Below are 16527 nucleotides of genomic sequence, written 5' to 3'. Positions count from 1 at the left end.
ATAGAAGATCCAGGACTAGAACCCAGGGCTCCTTACTCCCAAACCAGTGCTTTTATCAATAAATCCCATAGCTAGCTAAGTTGGGTGGAGTATTAGACCAATGAGGTACCAATAATGGATAATAATGACAGCTTGAATTTCTATAGATCTTTAGGTTTGCAAAGTGCTATACATATTTATTTGATGCCCACAACAAACCTGGGAGGTAGGTACAATTATTATATCCCCATTTTACAGATAAGGAAACTGAGGCAGCTTGTGCTTAAATGACATGCCACGGGTCACACAGCCAGTAAATGTCTGAGGCAGGATTTGAGTTCAGGTCCTCCTGACTCCGACTGCATTCCTCTATGCACTTAAGCTGAGAGGAGCAAAGGAGAATTCCAGATAAAGAGTACTAGGAAAATTCAAGGAGAATTATCACTTGCAGCTTGGGGGTGGGGGGGGGGAAGAGCTTGAATAAAGAAAGGGATCAGGGAGGAAGTGGCACCAGAGCTGGGCAACAGTATCTCTTGGGCACATTTGACCACATTAAGCTTGAAATAATTAACCCTATCTGTTGTGGGAGGAAAGTAGCTAAGGCTCTCAGTCCCTGAACTAAAGCCATGCTATTTATAGTGTGTGTCACAATGTAGCTGCCTAAGAATTTGTATCTGGAAGGGTCCTTCTAATTTACAAAGGCTCATCTAAGCCAACTCCCTCATTTTAAAGATGAGTAAGGTGAGGCAAGCTGGAAGGGAGCTTCAGAGGTCACTGAATCCCACCCCCCCCCCACTCCCCACATTTCATAGACAGGGAACTAAAGTCCAAACATATAAGGCAACTTGCCAAGAGTCATAAAGGCAATAAATAACAGAGGTGGGATTAGAACCCAGGACCTCCAACTCCAGTCAGGTTTCTTTCCATCATACCACACTGCCTGTCCACCTCCTCCTAAAAGAAAAGTTCTAGACAAACCAAATTTTTGTAAATCAAATCCCAGTTTCCCTGAGGACTGACTTCTGCCCTCATTATCCCAAGTCTTTTTATCTTCCTATCTTTCCTTGATTGATCTTCAGTTGGCAGAAGCTTCTAAAGCTTTGACTTTGTTTCTCTGCCCAGGCTTCTCTGACAAACAGCTAATGATCTAGAAATACTTAAACACACTCCAGGGAGCCACTACAGAAAGCAAATGTGTGGCAAATTCCTTTCTAATGGGAACTACTAAAGCAGTGCCCTCCTGCCTCTCCCGAAGCATTCAGCACTCCCCCGATGGCCAGCACCCAGGTAGGGCCCCTCTCCTGGATGATAAAACTCCCAGAGTAGAAGGACTCCCTCCCCACCTCCCACCTAGTCCCAAGGCATTCAATAAATATTTATAGAATAAATTAATCCTCCCAGTTATTTATTTTCATAAGGGACCACTACCCTAATGATATATATATGGGAGGGAGGGAGGGAAGGAAGGAAGGACTACTATATGCCAGGCACTATGCTAAATGCTTAACAAATACAATCTCATCTGATCCTCAAAACAACCCTGGGAGGTAGGTGCTATTATTTATCATCCTTGCTTTACAGTTGAAGAAACTGAGGCAGACAGAAGTTAAATGACTTGCCCAGGGTCACACAGCTACCAGTTAAATGTCTGAGGCAGGATTTGAACTCGGGCCTTCCTGACTCCAAGCCCAGGGCTCTGCCCACAGCAACACCTAAGTGCCTCTAATAAAACTAAATTTTTTTAAAGTAGTATAAGCTTGGTAACTGTGTAGAGGTTGAATTGGAGAACCCTACAGATGCAGAGAGACTTATCCACATAACTATAGATATGAATGTATAAAGTTAATTATTATAAAAGATTAAACTTGACATTTATAAATGTATGTTTCATGGCTGTATGATCTTGGGAAAGTATCTTCCCTCCTCTGTGCCTTGGTTTCCTCACATGTAAAATGAGGGGAGAGCCAGGTACACAGCCTCTATCATCCTCTCTTTCATCCTCCACAGTCAATCAGTGGCCAAATCTTGTCCATTCTCCCCACACAACATCTCACTCCCATCACTATTTACAGCCACCCCCTTCATTCAAGCCGTAATCACATCCAACCTGGAATGGTTCTAAGCTGCATTCAGCCCCTTCCACCTTCCACTTCAACTCTCACAGCTGCCAAATTGATACTCTTTTTTTAATCATTTTATTTTTTCCATTTTTTTAACTAACCAAAGTCTGCTTTCTTACTTCTCCACCTCCTCTGTCCCTTTTCCCAAGAAAGAAAAACAAAGCCCTTATAAAAAATACATATAGTCAAGCAAAAACTGATTGCCACATTGGATGTGTCCAAAACATACATATGTCTCAATTGCACTCTGAATCCTCCCCTCTCTATTGGGAGGTCAGGAGCATCATCTTCTGGATCTGTGGATGGTGATCGCAGTGGTCAAGTTCAATATCAGCCAAACTGATATTCCTAAAGCATAGGTTTGATTGTGCCATTCTCCTGCTCAAGAAACTTCAGTAGATCTCTATTACCTCCAAAATAAAATATGAACTTCTCTTTTTGGCATTTAAATTCCTTCCTAATGCTTACTTCCTGTGCGACCTTGGGCAAGTCATTAACCTCTTTAAGCTTCAGTTTCCTCATTTGTAAAGTGAGGAGGTTGGATTTTATGGCCCCCAAGCTCCCCTCTACCTCTAGAGCTATGATCTCATAGTCTGTTCCAAGCTCTTTTTCCAGGCTTTTTTCACATTGCTCTCCACCCATCATTCCCTCTGTGATATAGACTGACCCACTTGCTATGGTACATGCTAAGCAACCTCTCAATTTTGTCTAGGCATGGCATTTCCCTTTGGAACATAGGCTCCTTAGAAGAAAGGACTGTTCCTACAATCCCAATACTTTGGGTAGTGCTGGCACACAGTAGGTGCTTAATACTTAATACTTTTTAAGTTGAATTAGGAATGGTGGGCAGGAGGCATCATCAATATCACATATATCTCGGTAACCTCTCCAGGCTCCAGGCAACTCTCAGAGATTAAAAATTAGATTGAGAATTTGCAAGTTGGCAAGAATCTCCCCAAGGTTTCCTACATAACAAAATCACAGACATGAACTATTTTTGCTATTATATTATGAGGCTGATGTCCGACACTTAAGAGCCTATTGTTCTGCCCAGAATCCAGAGAAGTATGGGAAAAGTTATTGCAACTGTTGCAAAGGGAAGTAAGTAGAAGAAGGAAGACAATATACAATACTACAAATGGAAAGACCAACAACAAAAATGAATGTGTTGTCATTATAATGACCAAGTTTAGTTTGTGAAGAGATGAGAAAATGGACTCCCCCCACTTCTTTGCAAAGGTGAGAGACTACAAGGGGACCACTGCATATACCATCAGACTCAGTCCATGCGTTGCTTAGATTTGCTGGACTTTTCCCTCCTTTTTTATTCTTTGCAAAGGGACAGCTGTCTGGATAGAGAAAAGGGGGAGAGAGATTTGAAAATTAAAATAATGTACAAACTAAAAGATATCAGTAAAAATGATTTTTCCCATTCTAAAATACAGGAAGTGCATCCATCTTCCTTTTCTCTCCTCACACACAGACCAAATCATTTGAGCAGCTCCCTGCCAGACCTCCTTGGCAAATCCTTTCCTCCCAGGGTCTCAGTTTTTTCATTTGTAAAACAAGAACAACATGGTCCTCTTTGAGAAAGGCAACTTGAGGAAAAATTCTCCTAGCACGATGATATCCAATGCTCAAAATGGATGAAGTGCCAAGACAAACGCTACTATAGAAACAGATGAGAAAAGTAGTCAAGGACTCTCTCAGCCTCCTGTTTCCAACAATTAAAACCAAGACTTCTTTATTTTTTCCTTTTTTTAAATTTCAACTTTGGGTCCTAAAATAACTCCTCTCAGACCTCCATAGGAAAATAGTAAGACAAACATTAGAGCATCAACAAGAGGATTGTGAATGCCCTGAGACAAATACTTTGAAGACAGCCAATGAAAGCCTCTTAAACGGGGCCCTGACTTGACCCTCTGGCTTCCTCTTCATTTTATAGATGAGGAAACTGAGGCCACAGAGGGTAAAATGACCTATCCAAAGTCCCATAGGCAAGCCAGGAGCAGAGGAAAGCTTCCAAACCATCTCTTCCAATTTCAGACCCTGGGCTCTTTCCATACTTCCCAGCAATAACTCAGACCAAAGCTAGGAGTTTTAACTGGGGGCCCATGGATAGATTTTAGAACATCCATGACTTTGGATAGGGGGCGGGGTGGAGAAATGGCATGTTTACTTTCACTAGTCTGTAACTGAAATTTAGTATATCCTTCAATTATTTAAAAACCTGACTCTGAAAAGGGGTTCATAGACTTCACCAAACAGACAGCTAGAGGGGACCCTGACACACACAAAGATATTACTAAGCCCTGGACTTCAGCTCAGGAGATCCTGAAATGGAAGAACTTCATTCTAAACACCTCTGGGCAGCATGCTCTGGTGCTCATTATTGACAATGAGGATTATTGGTATGACTAATGAAAATAAAATATTGTTTGTTTCCTCTCAGAAACAGCAGCAGGGCACAGCTTCCCTCTAGAAGGGAGGAGGAAAAGTGGAACTGAAAATTATTTGCATTGTTAAAATTAGACTTTTTTTGTAGGAGCCAATTCTGTTTAGCTTTGAGAATTCTTTTTTCTAATTTACTCTCTCTCCCCTCAACCAAGCCCTGAAATTTACATGGCATGGAAATTCTTTGACAATGGGAAGGGTGTAGCTATCACTAATGAGGAAGTACATAAGAGATTTCCTATCTCAGCAGTTTGGGTCCAGAGCAGAACTAGAGGGGCGAGAGAGATGTTTAGAAATCTGGATGCAGGCCATGCTTGGGAGGAGGCAAAGAGAGATAGAGAAAAGGGTCCCCAATCCTCCTGAACACCGAACTCAGCAGCTCAGAAGACCAAGTTTTAATTTGGAAACCTTCTCTGACCCCTTCCTCCCACCCCTCAATTGGACTTTGGAAAAAGGATGAATAGATAACAAATATATAAAAATAAATAAGAATAAAACTGTTGTAAAACTATGTACAAGTATCAAATATTTGGGGAAATGAGCTGTTAACAACCTGGCTCCAAAGACCTGGGTTCAAAGTTAAATCTGTTGCTTAATAACTGAAGAATCTTGGGCAAGTCACCATCCACACCCTCCCCTTACTGCTTGGGCATGTCATGACCCCAGCTCTGGGTCTCAGTTTCTTCCTCTATAAACTGGGGGAGAGGATAAGGAGGGAATGGTCTCTAAGGGTTCTTCTGGCTATGGAGGTCTATACTCTATAATAATAACAACTTACATTTTCAAAGCCAGCACACCAAAGCCTTTTGTCGGTTCACTCTACATTCTATGGATCCTTCTTATTCTAAAACTCAAAGACAGAGAATCCCAGAACTTCAGAGTCCGAAAGGGACCTGAGGGGCTGGCTGATCCAACACTGAAGTCAACAAAAGGAGATAGAGAGCCCTGGCTTCTGAATCTCTTACTGTGCTCAAGCCGTGCCTTGCACGCATATCCACATGCCATATAGGAATTCAAGTTAGAGTTAGACATTTACTGTTGGTATGACCCTGGGAGAGTCATTTAACCTCATGACACCCCAAGTAATGCTCTAAGACCAGGTGTTGTAGTGCATTGGGGAGAGGGGGTGGGGCACATGACTGAATGTTTATTGATCACCCATCGTGTCTAAAACCAGACTGCACTCAGAAGAAGCCCAGGCCTCACCTCGGAGTTACAATGTAACACTAATATTAAGTGCCCCCGCAAGCGGATGGCCAGAGGCAGTAGAGCTTAATGGGCTACAAAGATGCATTGGAATCAGGAATCAATTCGACCATAGCTACTATGTGGCCACCACAGTGCTGCACAATATGGATACACAAACCTGCCGGAAACAATCCCTGACCTAGAGAGGCCCACTTCTACTGGGAAACATCACACACCTAGCCAAGGAAATGCAAAATGACTACAAACCTAGGGGCCTGAGGGGGAAAAGAGTTAGGTTATCAGATCACAGATTCAGAGCTGGAAGGGACCTAGGAGATCAGTTCAATCGCTCATTTTCCAGTTGAAAGCCAAGAAGGTTAACTCAGCTGAAGTCTCAAAAGTAATATAATTATTCCAGGTTGGATTTGAACCCAAGTCTGCTGACTCCAGAAATGGTGCTCTATCCACAGTACAGAGACCTAGATTCAAGTCCTAACACCCTGGGCAAGTCACCTTCCTTCTTTCTTCCAAGTAACTTCCAAGCAAGCTGCCAATCTTCATGGTGGAGAGAATTTCCATGCTGGGAGGTCACCATACCACACACACACATCTGAACAAAAAATATTCCACAGTCCTGGGCTGCTACAAAGAACATGTGGAGGGGGGGGTGGGGAGGGAAGATATATAAAAACAGTAACAGTCCCTACCCTCAAGAAGCTTTCATCATACTAGAAATAGCAATAGCTCACATTCTATGTAGGAGTTTGCAAAGTGCTTTACATGTATCATCACATTTGATTACCACAAGAGTTGCTCTACTCAATCTTTCTTCTCTTCTCATACGGGAAGCACACAGAAAAAAAAATGTCACCCACCCTGCAGCTCTCAGCACTCAACAGTGGGCAATTCAAAATCACTCCTCTTCAACAACGGGACCTCGCAAGGAATCACCAAAAATAACACTGATGACCTCAGGCCTAAACTCAAAATCCTGGCAAAAGCCTGGGCAAAGGCCCCAACAACAACCACCACAATAACAACAATCCCAACATCCAGGAGCTAGCCACCACCCCCCAGCCACCCACCCAAGCTAACCACCGTGACTCACCATGCAGCTAGGGTTCTCCAGCACCAGGAGCAATGGAGTATTTTGGTTACTGTCTGTGTTGCAAGGAGGGGAACTATACCTCTGGAAGGAGGCTAAAATTCACATCCTAACCATAAACCAATTTGCTATGTTTTCTTAAACTATCTGCAAACAAAACAAACTCCTTTGGCTTTTTTCCCCTCCTGTTTTGAAAAAAATCTCAATTTTTTTAATGGAAATTTAACCGGAAGTTTCCAAGAGCTCAGTCAAAACATTTCTAATCTTCTGGATGGCCAAGGTAATTGGGTTTAGGAATTAGCCCATGCTAAATTCGTGATAAATACAATCTAGCCTTCTGCTCACCCAGGAAACAGACAAGCAAAGAAAAGATGCAGAGGACATACCAGAGGGAGAAACAAACCTTTGCTCATGCCCCTGCTCTTTAACCTTTAAGCACATAGGCACAATGAATTGCCCAAAGAAATCTTTAGGGCTGCAATGCATCAAAGTGATAGAGCACTCAATTCAATTTATTAAGCTACCTACTATGTGCCAGGCAATGAGCTAATGCTGGAGGAGGGGAGAGGGAGAAGAGTACAAAATGCATTCTACTGAGGAGAAGTTTACAAGCTAATGCCCATAACAAATGGAAAATTTGGGTGGGAGAGATAGAAGGGGGGAAGTGAATGAAATAACACTGAATTTGGGATCTGATAACCAGGGTTCAAATCCTGGTGCTGCCACTTATAATTGAATGACCTTGGGCCAATCATTTTCCCTCTCAGGGCCTGTTTTCGTATTTGTAAAATGAAGGACTTGGACTACCCGCTATTTCAGGTCCCTTTGGTTCTAATGATATTAGCCTATGATCTTTAAGTCAGTGAGGTTGGATTGGGTTCAAATTCTAACGGCCATTTTTCTCCCTCCCTAGAAGTCTTCATTTCCTCATATACAGTCAAACTGTATAACCCTAAGGCAGGGGTGGGGAGCCTGCCCTAAGGTCATCTAAGGTTAGCTCCATATCTACAATTCTAAGCAATGCAAAAAGAGAAAAACAGAACTAGGAGGACATAGGCCACAGTGGTTTCAATGATGCAAAAACATTAAGTGATAATATGGCACTGTGCATGGACAGTCACAATCAGGAAGACCCAGGTTCAAATCCAGCCTCTGACACATATGGGCTATACGACCTCTTTTGGCTCTAGGCTATTCTCCAGTTCTGCAAATTGTAGAGAAGGAACTGGTTTATAATAGTAGAAAGAGCTTCCTCACCTGGTAGTTCCCTATACCAGTAAAATCACAGGGTCCAGTCCCAATCCCTTAAAAAAAAAATCACGCATTTATACACATGTGAATGTACAATCAAAAGACCTTCCAGGCGTTAAAAAGCAAGATATTGCTAAATCATCACTGATTCCCTGATGTTTAAATGTACTTTTGAGTATGAAATTGATTAAGCACAAAGAAGAGTTACCCATGTTTGTAGGAGGGAGTTTCCCAGAGTTTCCATCCTGGGAGATAGGGGGGAAGGGATATGTCTGGCCCTGCTAAATTTTCTCAAAGGCCAGGAAGGGAGGAAGGACGAAAAAAAAAAAAGTAAGCTTTGACACGTTGCGGAAGGCCTTACACATGAAACCAGAGCAAAAGGGGACAAAAATGTTCAGTGAATGGGTGGAGTCTGAGCCCTCCTAACCAGAAAAGTCCCCATGTTGGAATTATCTCTGACCATCCTTCCTGCCTCCAAGAAGGAAAATGAGATGCTAGGTTTTCACATGGCTTTTCTGGGCCTACTGCACACTGACCCCAGTGTCCTCTGCCCACTGGGCAAACAGAACCATGCCCACTCCAAAAAATCTCACTGGTTAGATCAAATAGTCACCAGCCACTGATATGCTGATTCGAAAAGTCCAAGCATCCTAAACAGATGCATTCTGGGAAATAGTTGGAGATTTTTTTTTTCCTGGTACCCTAGGTAGCCCTCTCTCCTAATATGTTTCAATTACTCAATTTGCAAAAATAATCTTCATGAAGTTTAAGCACATAGGAGGCATTTAATAAAGAACAGTTGATGTGAGGTGAAAGGATCAGGCAGAAGAGAAAAATGGTGCTTACAACTGTAAAACGCTCAAGATTTGGTCTTTTAAAAAAAAACCTTGATTTAGGGAATTTTTAAGTTTTTTTCAATTTCCAATTTAGTGCTCAGCCTGGTATAAAAGGAGAGGAGCACGAAGGCAGGATGACATGAAAGACAGTGGGATACAACAGAAAGGGCTCTGAGATCAAATCTCTGCCTCTCTAACCTTCAACAAGTGATCTAACCTCACTGGACCTCAGTCTTCTCCATAAAAAGAGGGAGACAGAGAAGGGGGAAAACCAGATGGAAGTTCCTTCCAGGCTTTGATCTATGATCCTCTGACACATACGGGCTGAGTGACCATGGGCAAGTCATTAAAGCTCTCAATGCCCTATGAAACCAGTTAAAACTTACACATAATGGGAGAGTTGCCCAACTTAATGGGAGGGGGTCTCACAGAGTTACCACTAAAGAGTTCCCCAAACTGATGGAAATTATAGGTCTCGGGATCTTCTTAATAGGATTTGTAGCTGCATCATCTAGTCCATCCCCTTCCTACAAATGAGGGAACTAGGGCCCAAACACACTTTACAGCATGACATGCCCAAGGTCATACAAGAAGTAAGCAGCAGAGGCCAGGCCCAAAGACTCCAAAGCTGGAACCCTTTCCACTGCTGCTACTTACTATCAACACATGGGCAGTTTCTAAAGAAAGAACCTAGATACTGGATTTGGAGTCAAAGGAACTGAGTTCAAATCTTAGCTCGCATAATTACTACCTTTATTAACAACCTGGCTAAGATAGAAACATTGAATTCAGAGCCAGGAAGATGGGTTTGAATCTTTCTATTACTAGCTGTGTGACCACATTACTTTACTCCCCTTAACCCTCAGTTTCTTCATCTGTAAAAAGAACAGCTGGGTGGCCCAGTGGATGGAGCGCCGGGCCTAAAATCAGGAAGACTTCATCTTCCTCAGTTCAAATCCTGCCTCAGACATTTACTAGCTGTTGTGACCCTGGGCAATTCACTGAACCCAGTTTGCCTCAGTTTCCTCATCTGTAAAATGAAGTAGAGAAGGAAATGGCAAACTGTTCCAGGATCTTTGCCAAGAAAACCCTGAAGAATTGGACGTGACCGGACAACAACAACGCAAGCATGATGATAACACCTACCTCATAGAGTTATTGTGAAGATCAGATGAGATGACATACACAAAGCACTTGAAAAACTTTCTATAACTCTCAACTCTGATTACCATAACTACTTTCTTGGGAAAGTCCTCTCCTCTTTGGGCCTCAGCACCCTCAGTTGTAAAGTGGGAGTATTGAACGAGATGACCCATGAGGCCTCTCCCAAGTCTAAATCTGATCATATGATGAACTAGAAAAATAAGGAAATATCTGATCATCAGGCGGCAATAATATGTGATGTCAAACAAGGAAGAATAGGACAAGAAAAGACATTTACCCAAGAGACTGAACTCATTGAATCAAAACGGAGCTCAGCAATCCAGGCAGCTGCAGTGGAAAAAATCTGTATGGGTGCCTCTTTCTTGCTTCTCTCCCAGAACTTTACCCCTGCTAGGGGTTTAATCAATGCTCACTGAAATGAGATTGATTGTTTCCTTCCCTCAAGACTTATCTCCTCTAATCTGTCAAACCCCAGGAGAAGAAGATAATCCAGCCCACAGAATCCTGAATGTGACAAAGGCTCCTCACAGCTAGAAACAGAAAGACCAAGTGACATCTTATTGCTACTGTTGTTCAGTCATTTCCCAGTCATGCCAACTCATCGTGACTCTATTTGGAGTTTTCCTGGCAATGATACTGGTTTGCCATCTCATTCACCGGCTCATTTTGCAGATGAGGAAGCTGAGGCAAACAGGGTGAAGTGACTTGCCCAGGGTCACACAGCTAGTATCTGAAGCCAGATTTGAACTCAGGAAGAGAAGTCTTTCTGACCTTAGGGCCAGCGTTCTATCCACTGGGCCACCTAGCTAGCTTCCCTTAAGTGCCATCTAGACTGCCTCAATCCAGTAAACATATATTAAGCCCCTACTATATTCCAAGCACCAGGGATACAAGGTAATAGTCCCTGATCTCAAGAAGTTGACTTTTTTTTGGGTGGAGCATAGTGTCATCGTGTAGCATCCCTACTGGTTTCACCCTCACTTGAAGTGGCAAGTTGAGTGGATGACTATTGCCCTCAGAGTTCTAAATAGGTAAACCTGAGGTGCTGCAGTTTTTACTATTGAAACTCATAAGCCCCCATCAGTGTGCTCCTCCATGTCACTCAGCTGACCTCCACTACAATTGGATTGTAGATTACAGTTGGCCCAAGGTTTAGATGAATCCAATCCCTTCATGTTACAGATAAAGAAACTGATGCATGGAGTGGATAAGTGACTTGCCCAAGGTTACAGAGGTATTAACTGGCAAACCAGGATTCAAACTCAGGTCTTATGACTCCACTTGTAGTGTTTTTTCCACTGGACAATGTGGAAAATTAAATACAAAATGTATATAAGTGACTTCCAAGGAGCTCTTAGTGGGTTCTTAATAACTGAGCAGTGAATTGAGTTGAACTTTACTTGGTGGTGGTTTGAATGGGGAGAGGAAACTAACTTATTAATCAAAAGGCCTAGTGAGATAGAAAGAGCCATGGAATAGCGGAGCAAGATGGCTTCTGGTCCTGGCCCAGTAATTTCCAGGAGGAAAGTACCAACAAGTAGAGGAGTCAAGAGAAGTCTCGTCTTGGAGATAATGCTTGAGCTAAGCCTTGAAAGAAGCTAGGGATTCTCTAAGGGGTGGGGGGAGGGGGGCCCATTCCAGGAAAACAAGGGACAGTAGCCTGGGCAAAGGCAAACCGTCATAGAATAGCCAACAATCCAGTCTGGCTGGCCAATAGATTACAAGTTGGTTAGTAACATGAATCAAGCCTGAAAAAATAATCTGGAGTCAGACGTTGAAGGGGTGTAAAAGCCAAACAAAGGAGGTTGTAATTTATCCTAGAGGCAATGGAGAACCAGCAGGGCCTCTCTGAACAAGATGGGCAGATCTGTTCTTTAGTAATATCAATATGATAGCTTTGGAGAGGACGGAATTGGAAAGAGAGGGCAAAGATGAGGGAGGGGCATGTGAAGAGAATGAGTGAAATCTGGCCTTTCGCAGGGCCTTTCATCCCCTAAAACTGAATCTGTTCTAGGCCAACAAGTAGCTCCCTGATGGAACTCCAAGATTCGTGCTTGACCTGACTGTACATGGTGGAGATGTATAGACCGAGTGAGGTTTTCCCATCAACGAACTACAAAACTTGCAGTTGTTGGAAAGATTTCAGTCTCACTTCCAAATAGTTTGAACTATCACACCTGTTTTTAGACCCAGTTAAATAGACTACCTGACCATGGTTTCATTTCCCTCTGCCTCAGTTCCCCTTCTGCGCAATGCCCCACCCCTCATGAATTTCTTGCTCTTTTACAAAAATGCTGTGAAAGGGAATTAGGTTTTGCAAAATTCAAGGCATGAACCCGACCCTAACAGCAGCTAAAAGATGGGTGTAGATGAAACAGCAAGCTGAAAACACTTGTGACTTGCACATTTGACTCCCAAAGTACTACTTTCCAAAGGAACCTAAAATAATGCCTACAAGACCAGAGGGCACGGTCACTGGCCGAGTCTCACTAGGAAAAGCAGGACTAGAGGTTATCTTGTTCCCTTGTTTCCAGTGTTCTTTCCACTACTTACAATCTGTTTTAATTAAAAAATTAGTACCTCCATCCAACACCACCACCAAGTAAAGTTCAGTTCAATTCCCTACACTAAGTTATCAAGAGCCCACTGTGTTGTCCACTATGCTGTCAATGAGGGAAAGCATAAGACAGATTTTGATAAGAGTGGGTCCCCGCCCTCATAGAATTTAATCTGAGAGGATGTCACACAAATATTGAATTTAAGGGCTCACTTCTAGGTCTAATGGAGACATGGGAAAATGCCTTTGCAAAGACAAAATTTATTATGGATGATAAATGCATTTTAAAATGGTTATGAATGAACTGTTGGTGTTAAGACATCATTCTTACCCCACAGCTACTCTTTTCTCCAAGACTGGGAATGTCTCAGATTCTCAGCTCACAAGGAGCGAGCCACTGAGAACATTTCTGTCCTAAGAGGGTCAGCTGATTTTTTTTTTAAAGGCTCCAGTCCTTCCAAACCTACTCCCTTCCTTCTGCGGGAAAACACTTAAATACAGTCAAAAAGACTGTCCTGCCCTGGGGAAAGCCCAGCCTGGGGGAGAGTGACATGTCAATTACAGTGTCCTGGCTTCCTGGGGCTCACCCACCCACCCCCAGCAATCACCTCCCTTGGCCTGTCACAAGCACCAACAGAGAAAGCCGGACCAGCTCCAATCTCTGGGCAAACAGCAGCTACACACACATAGAGAGCCCACTATCACTGCCCGCAGCCAGATGTGATCAGTTTCGAAAAAAAAAAATGATTAGAAGGGGGGCATTTAAGAAGGGGGGCGGGGAACGATATCGTGTAGGTCCTAAAAAAGAAAATACTCCAGGGCATTCCCTCCCCCTGCCCCCCCCCCCCCGCCAAAAAAATGAATGGCCTTTAGAAACCTGTGGGATGCCTGCCTGAGCCCAACTCCTGGCCCAGATGCCTCTGCGACCACCAGACCAAGCCCCAATCCCGAGAGCCTACGTCAGCCCACCTATCACCCCCCGCAGCAGGATGCCACCTCTAGCCCCAATCACCTCCCTCCTTTCCTCCACCCTCCCCCCACCCCTCTTGGGCCCCGCGCAGGTGGGGAGCCCAGGCTCCTCGGTCTCTAAACTCAACCAGGCGGCCTCCGTTCGGAGCCCAGGAGGGAACCCCCGGGCCGCTTCAGGTCAGGTGAAGAAGCCCCAGCGCTCCGCGCGGCCCGGGCCTGGGCGCCACTGGAATGCCGCAGGTGGGGCGCTGGAGCAGGTGCAGGTGGGACCCGCCTCCAGAAGGGGGAGGGGGTTGTAAATGCCAAAGCTCCCCTCCTCTCCCTCCCTCCCCTCCTCGCCCCTGCCCCCGCGCCATGCCCACCCCCACTGGCCCCCAGCCCCAGGCTCACCTGGCCGAAGCCGAGCAGCAGCAGCCCCAGGCGCAGCAGGAGGCAGAGCCGAGGCTGCGCCCCCGCGCCCCTGGGCTTCGGGCTCCGCGCGCCCCAGAGCGAGCCCGGGAGCAGCTCGGCGAGCCGGGGCCGCGGAGCAGCAGCTTCAGCAGCAGCCTCGGCGCCGGGGGCAGCAGCCGGGGGCCGGGGCCGAGGCCGCCGCCGCCGCCGCCGCCTCCAGCTCCTCCGCCTCCGCTCCGCTCCGCCCGCCCCGGGCTTCCCCGGGGACATGGCAGCGGCGGCAGCCACCACCAGGCTGGGTCTCGGGCGGGCGGGAGCAGCCCCGCGTCCCTCGGAGGCGGCGGCGGCGGCCAGGAGGGCTTCCACGGGGCGGAGCGAGCGGCGCCCACCCCCCGAGCTGCAGCGGCGCGGCGGCGGTGGCGGCGGCGGCGTCCAGACTCGGGCGGCTCGGGCTACGGCTGCCTGCTCCACGCGTCCGGCGGCTTGGGCTCCGGTGGCTCGGGTTCCGGCTGGGGCTCGGGCTCCGATGGCTCCGGCGGCTCCCGTGGCTCGGGCTCCCTGCAGCCGCCGCCGGGAGAAGCCAACCCCCTCCCTTCCCCCCTCCCCCTCTGAATATTCATCGCTTCCTCCCTCCCTCCCTCAGTCCGTCCCTCCCCCTCCCTCTCAGGGCTGGGCTCGCGCGCCGGCCTCCCCTCCCCTCTCCACCCCTCTGGGATGGGGACCTACCCCAAGCCTGCTGCAGCCTCTGCAGCCCCCGCCCCCACAGCCGCCGGAGGGTGGGAGGCAGCTGCGGGCCAGCCCGCCAGCGCCTCTCCCCCTTCCTCCCTCCCTCCTCGATCTGGGGGAGGAAGCGCCCCCCCTTCTCCACCTACTCCCACCCCAACAAAAGCCCTCCCACATTCCTGGGGCTCCTAGGACCGAACTCTTGTCCCTGAGGCTCAACCGCTGGCAGACCGTGAGCTGGCCAAATCGTGGGCTGAGTGGCCCCCAACCTTACTGTTTCGGTTTGGTCTTTGTGACTCCCCCCGACACTTAGTACGGTATCTGGCACGTAGGTCCTGTAACAAATCATTGTTGAATGAATGAATCCCTCCCTCCCTTCTTCCCTCCCTCCTCCCCTCCCCTCCCCTCCCCTCCTCTACCTCCCCCAACCCCGGCACCCTGCCTCGATTCCCCAAGCTGTGGCTTTGGGTTTTAAATAGGCATTTGGATTCTTTGATTAGAATTTGCCTCGTGGATTGGGGGGTTGGAGGTGCTCTAAGTCTCAATTTCTTTATTAGTAACTTGGGAATAATTCATTCATTCGACTGTCCACAAGCAGGTGCTAGGCACAGCCGTAACAGCTGAGGATCCGAAAACCTAGAGGAAAAAAAAATGTCAAATCCCTGGCCTCTAGGAGTTTACACTCTAACGGGAGAGCTGACGTTTATAAGCAAACTAAGCATGGGTCTGCCTTTGAGTAGGGGGAAGATCAATGATTAAAGATTTATGGGAACAATTTCACTTTCTCCTCTTTATCAGAGGGTCTGGCGATGTGTTTTGAGCTTCCCTGGAGAGAGACCTTCTCATCCGCCTCACATCTTCCTAGAGCACCTTCTATGTCTTTTTATCTCAGGCACTGCCTATCTTATGCTACAAGAACTGGTGTACACATCTTACCCCAGGCAGCTTCCTTTCCAGCACCACCCCGCCTCCACCCCCGAATTGTAGACTCCGGAGGTGAGAAACTGCTTGTTTTCTCTGAGTTTCCCCAAAGTCAGGTACTTAGGATAGCCTTTGGAGCTTAATAAATGTTTGTTGAAACTTACATGACAATAGGGATGTGTAGGAAAACGGGCTGAGATTGGGAACTATTGCTTTAAGCAGAGGCCAGACCAAGGTATTTATTAATCCCCTGCTATGTGAGGGGCACTAGAGATGCCAAGACAAAAAAGAAACTGTACCTTTCCTCGTGGAGCTCACATTCTATTCACGACATGTCAGACGCGGTTGAAGGTTCTCATTGGGAATTGAAAGTGACATTTTTTTTAAAAATCAATGAAACATTTTAAAGTGAACTGTTAAATTCCGTTCAATTCAGGAAGCATTAAGCACGATTTGAACTGAATACACCCCCCCTTTATCTTCCCACACACACTAGCTCAGAGCGCTGCTTTGCCTAGTGACTTGCCATCCCTAAACCTTATGTAATTCTTATCATATTCCATAGAAGTGAATCTCTTGCCCTTCCAGCTTCCGCTTCTCCTACTGTGAAACATAGGTTGTGTTATTTGGTTTTTTCCTAAGCATTCCTGTTATCTTAAGCCGTAAAACTAACTTAATAATTAAGATGTGCTTATGGCACGTGCCATGAGATCCTAATACTTCAGATCTGGAAGATTGGGATACATGGCCAGACTTTTGTAGGTTTAAAGCAGAGTTCTTAACCTTTCTTTATGTCATAGACCCCTCTGACATTCTGATGAAGCCTATGGTCTGCCCACAATAACTTTTTTTAATTCATATTTGAAGGAA

The 16527-nt window shown here is 45.9% G+C and overlaps 1 protein-coding gene across 1 annotated transcript in view; it reads right to left on the bottom strand.

Annotated features, from left to right (window-relative positions):
• The window catches only part of PTPRJ (protein tyrosine phosphatase receptor type J), a 170345-nt gene extending 156062 nt beyond the window's left edge, over window positions 1-14283 (bottom strand). The window contains exon 1 of the mRNA XM_036763376.1: window positions 14014-14283. Coding sequence (XP_036619271.1) covers window positions 14014-14283 — 270 coding nt within the window. The remainder of the gene's footprint in view (window positions 1-14013) is intronic.
• Between the last annotated feature and the right edge of the window lie 2244 nt (window positions 14284-16527).

The sequence above is a fragment of the Trichosurus vulpecula genome, chromosome 6, assembly GCF_011100635.1.
Source record: "Trichosurus vulpecula isolate mTriVul1 chromosome 6, mTriVul1.pri, whole genome shotgun sequence".
NCBI classification, from domain to species: domain Eukaryota; kingdom Metazoa; phylum Chordata; class Mammalia; order Diprotodontia; family Phalangeridae; genus Trichosurus; species Trichosurus vulpecula.
The sequence above is the reverse complement of the archived record's forward strand: the minus strand, read 5'-3'. Positions and strand labels throughout refer to the sequence as shown.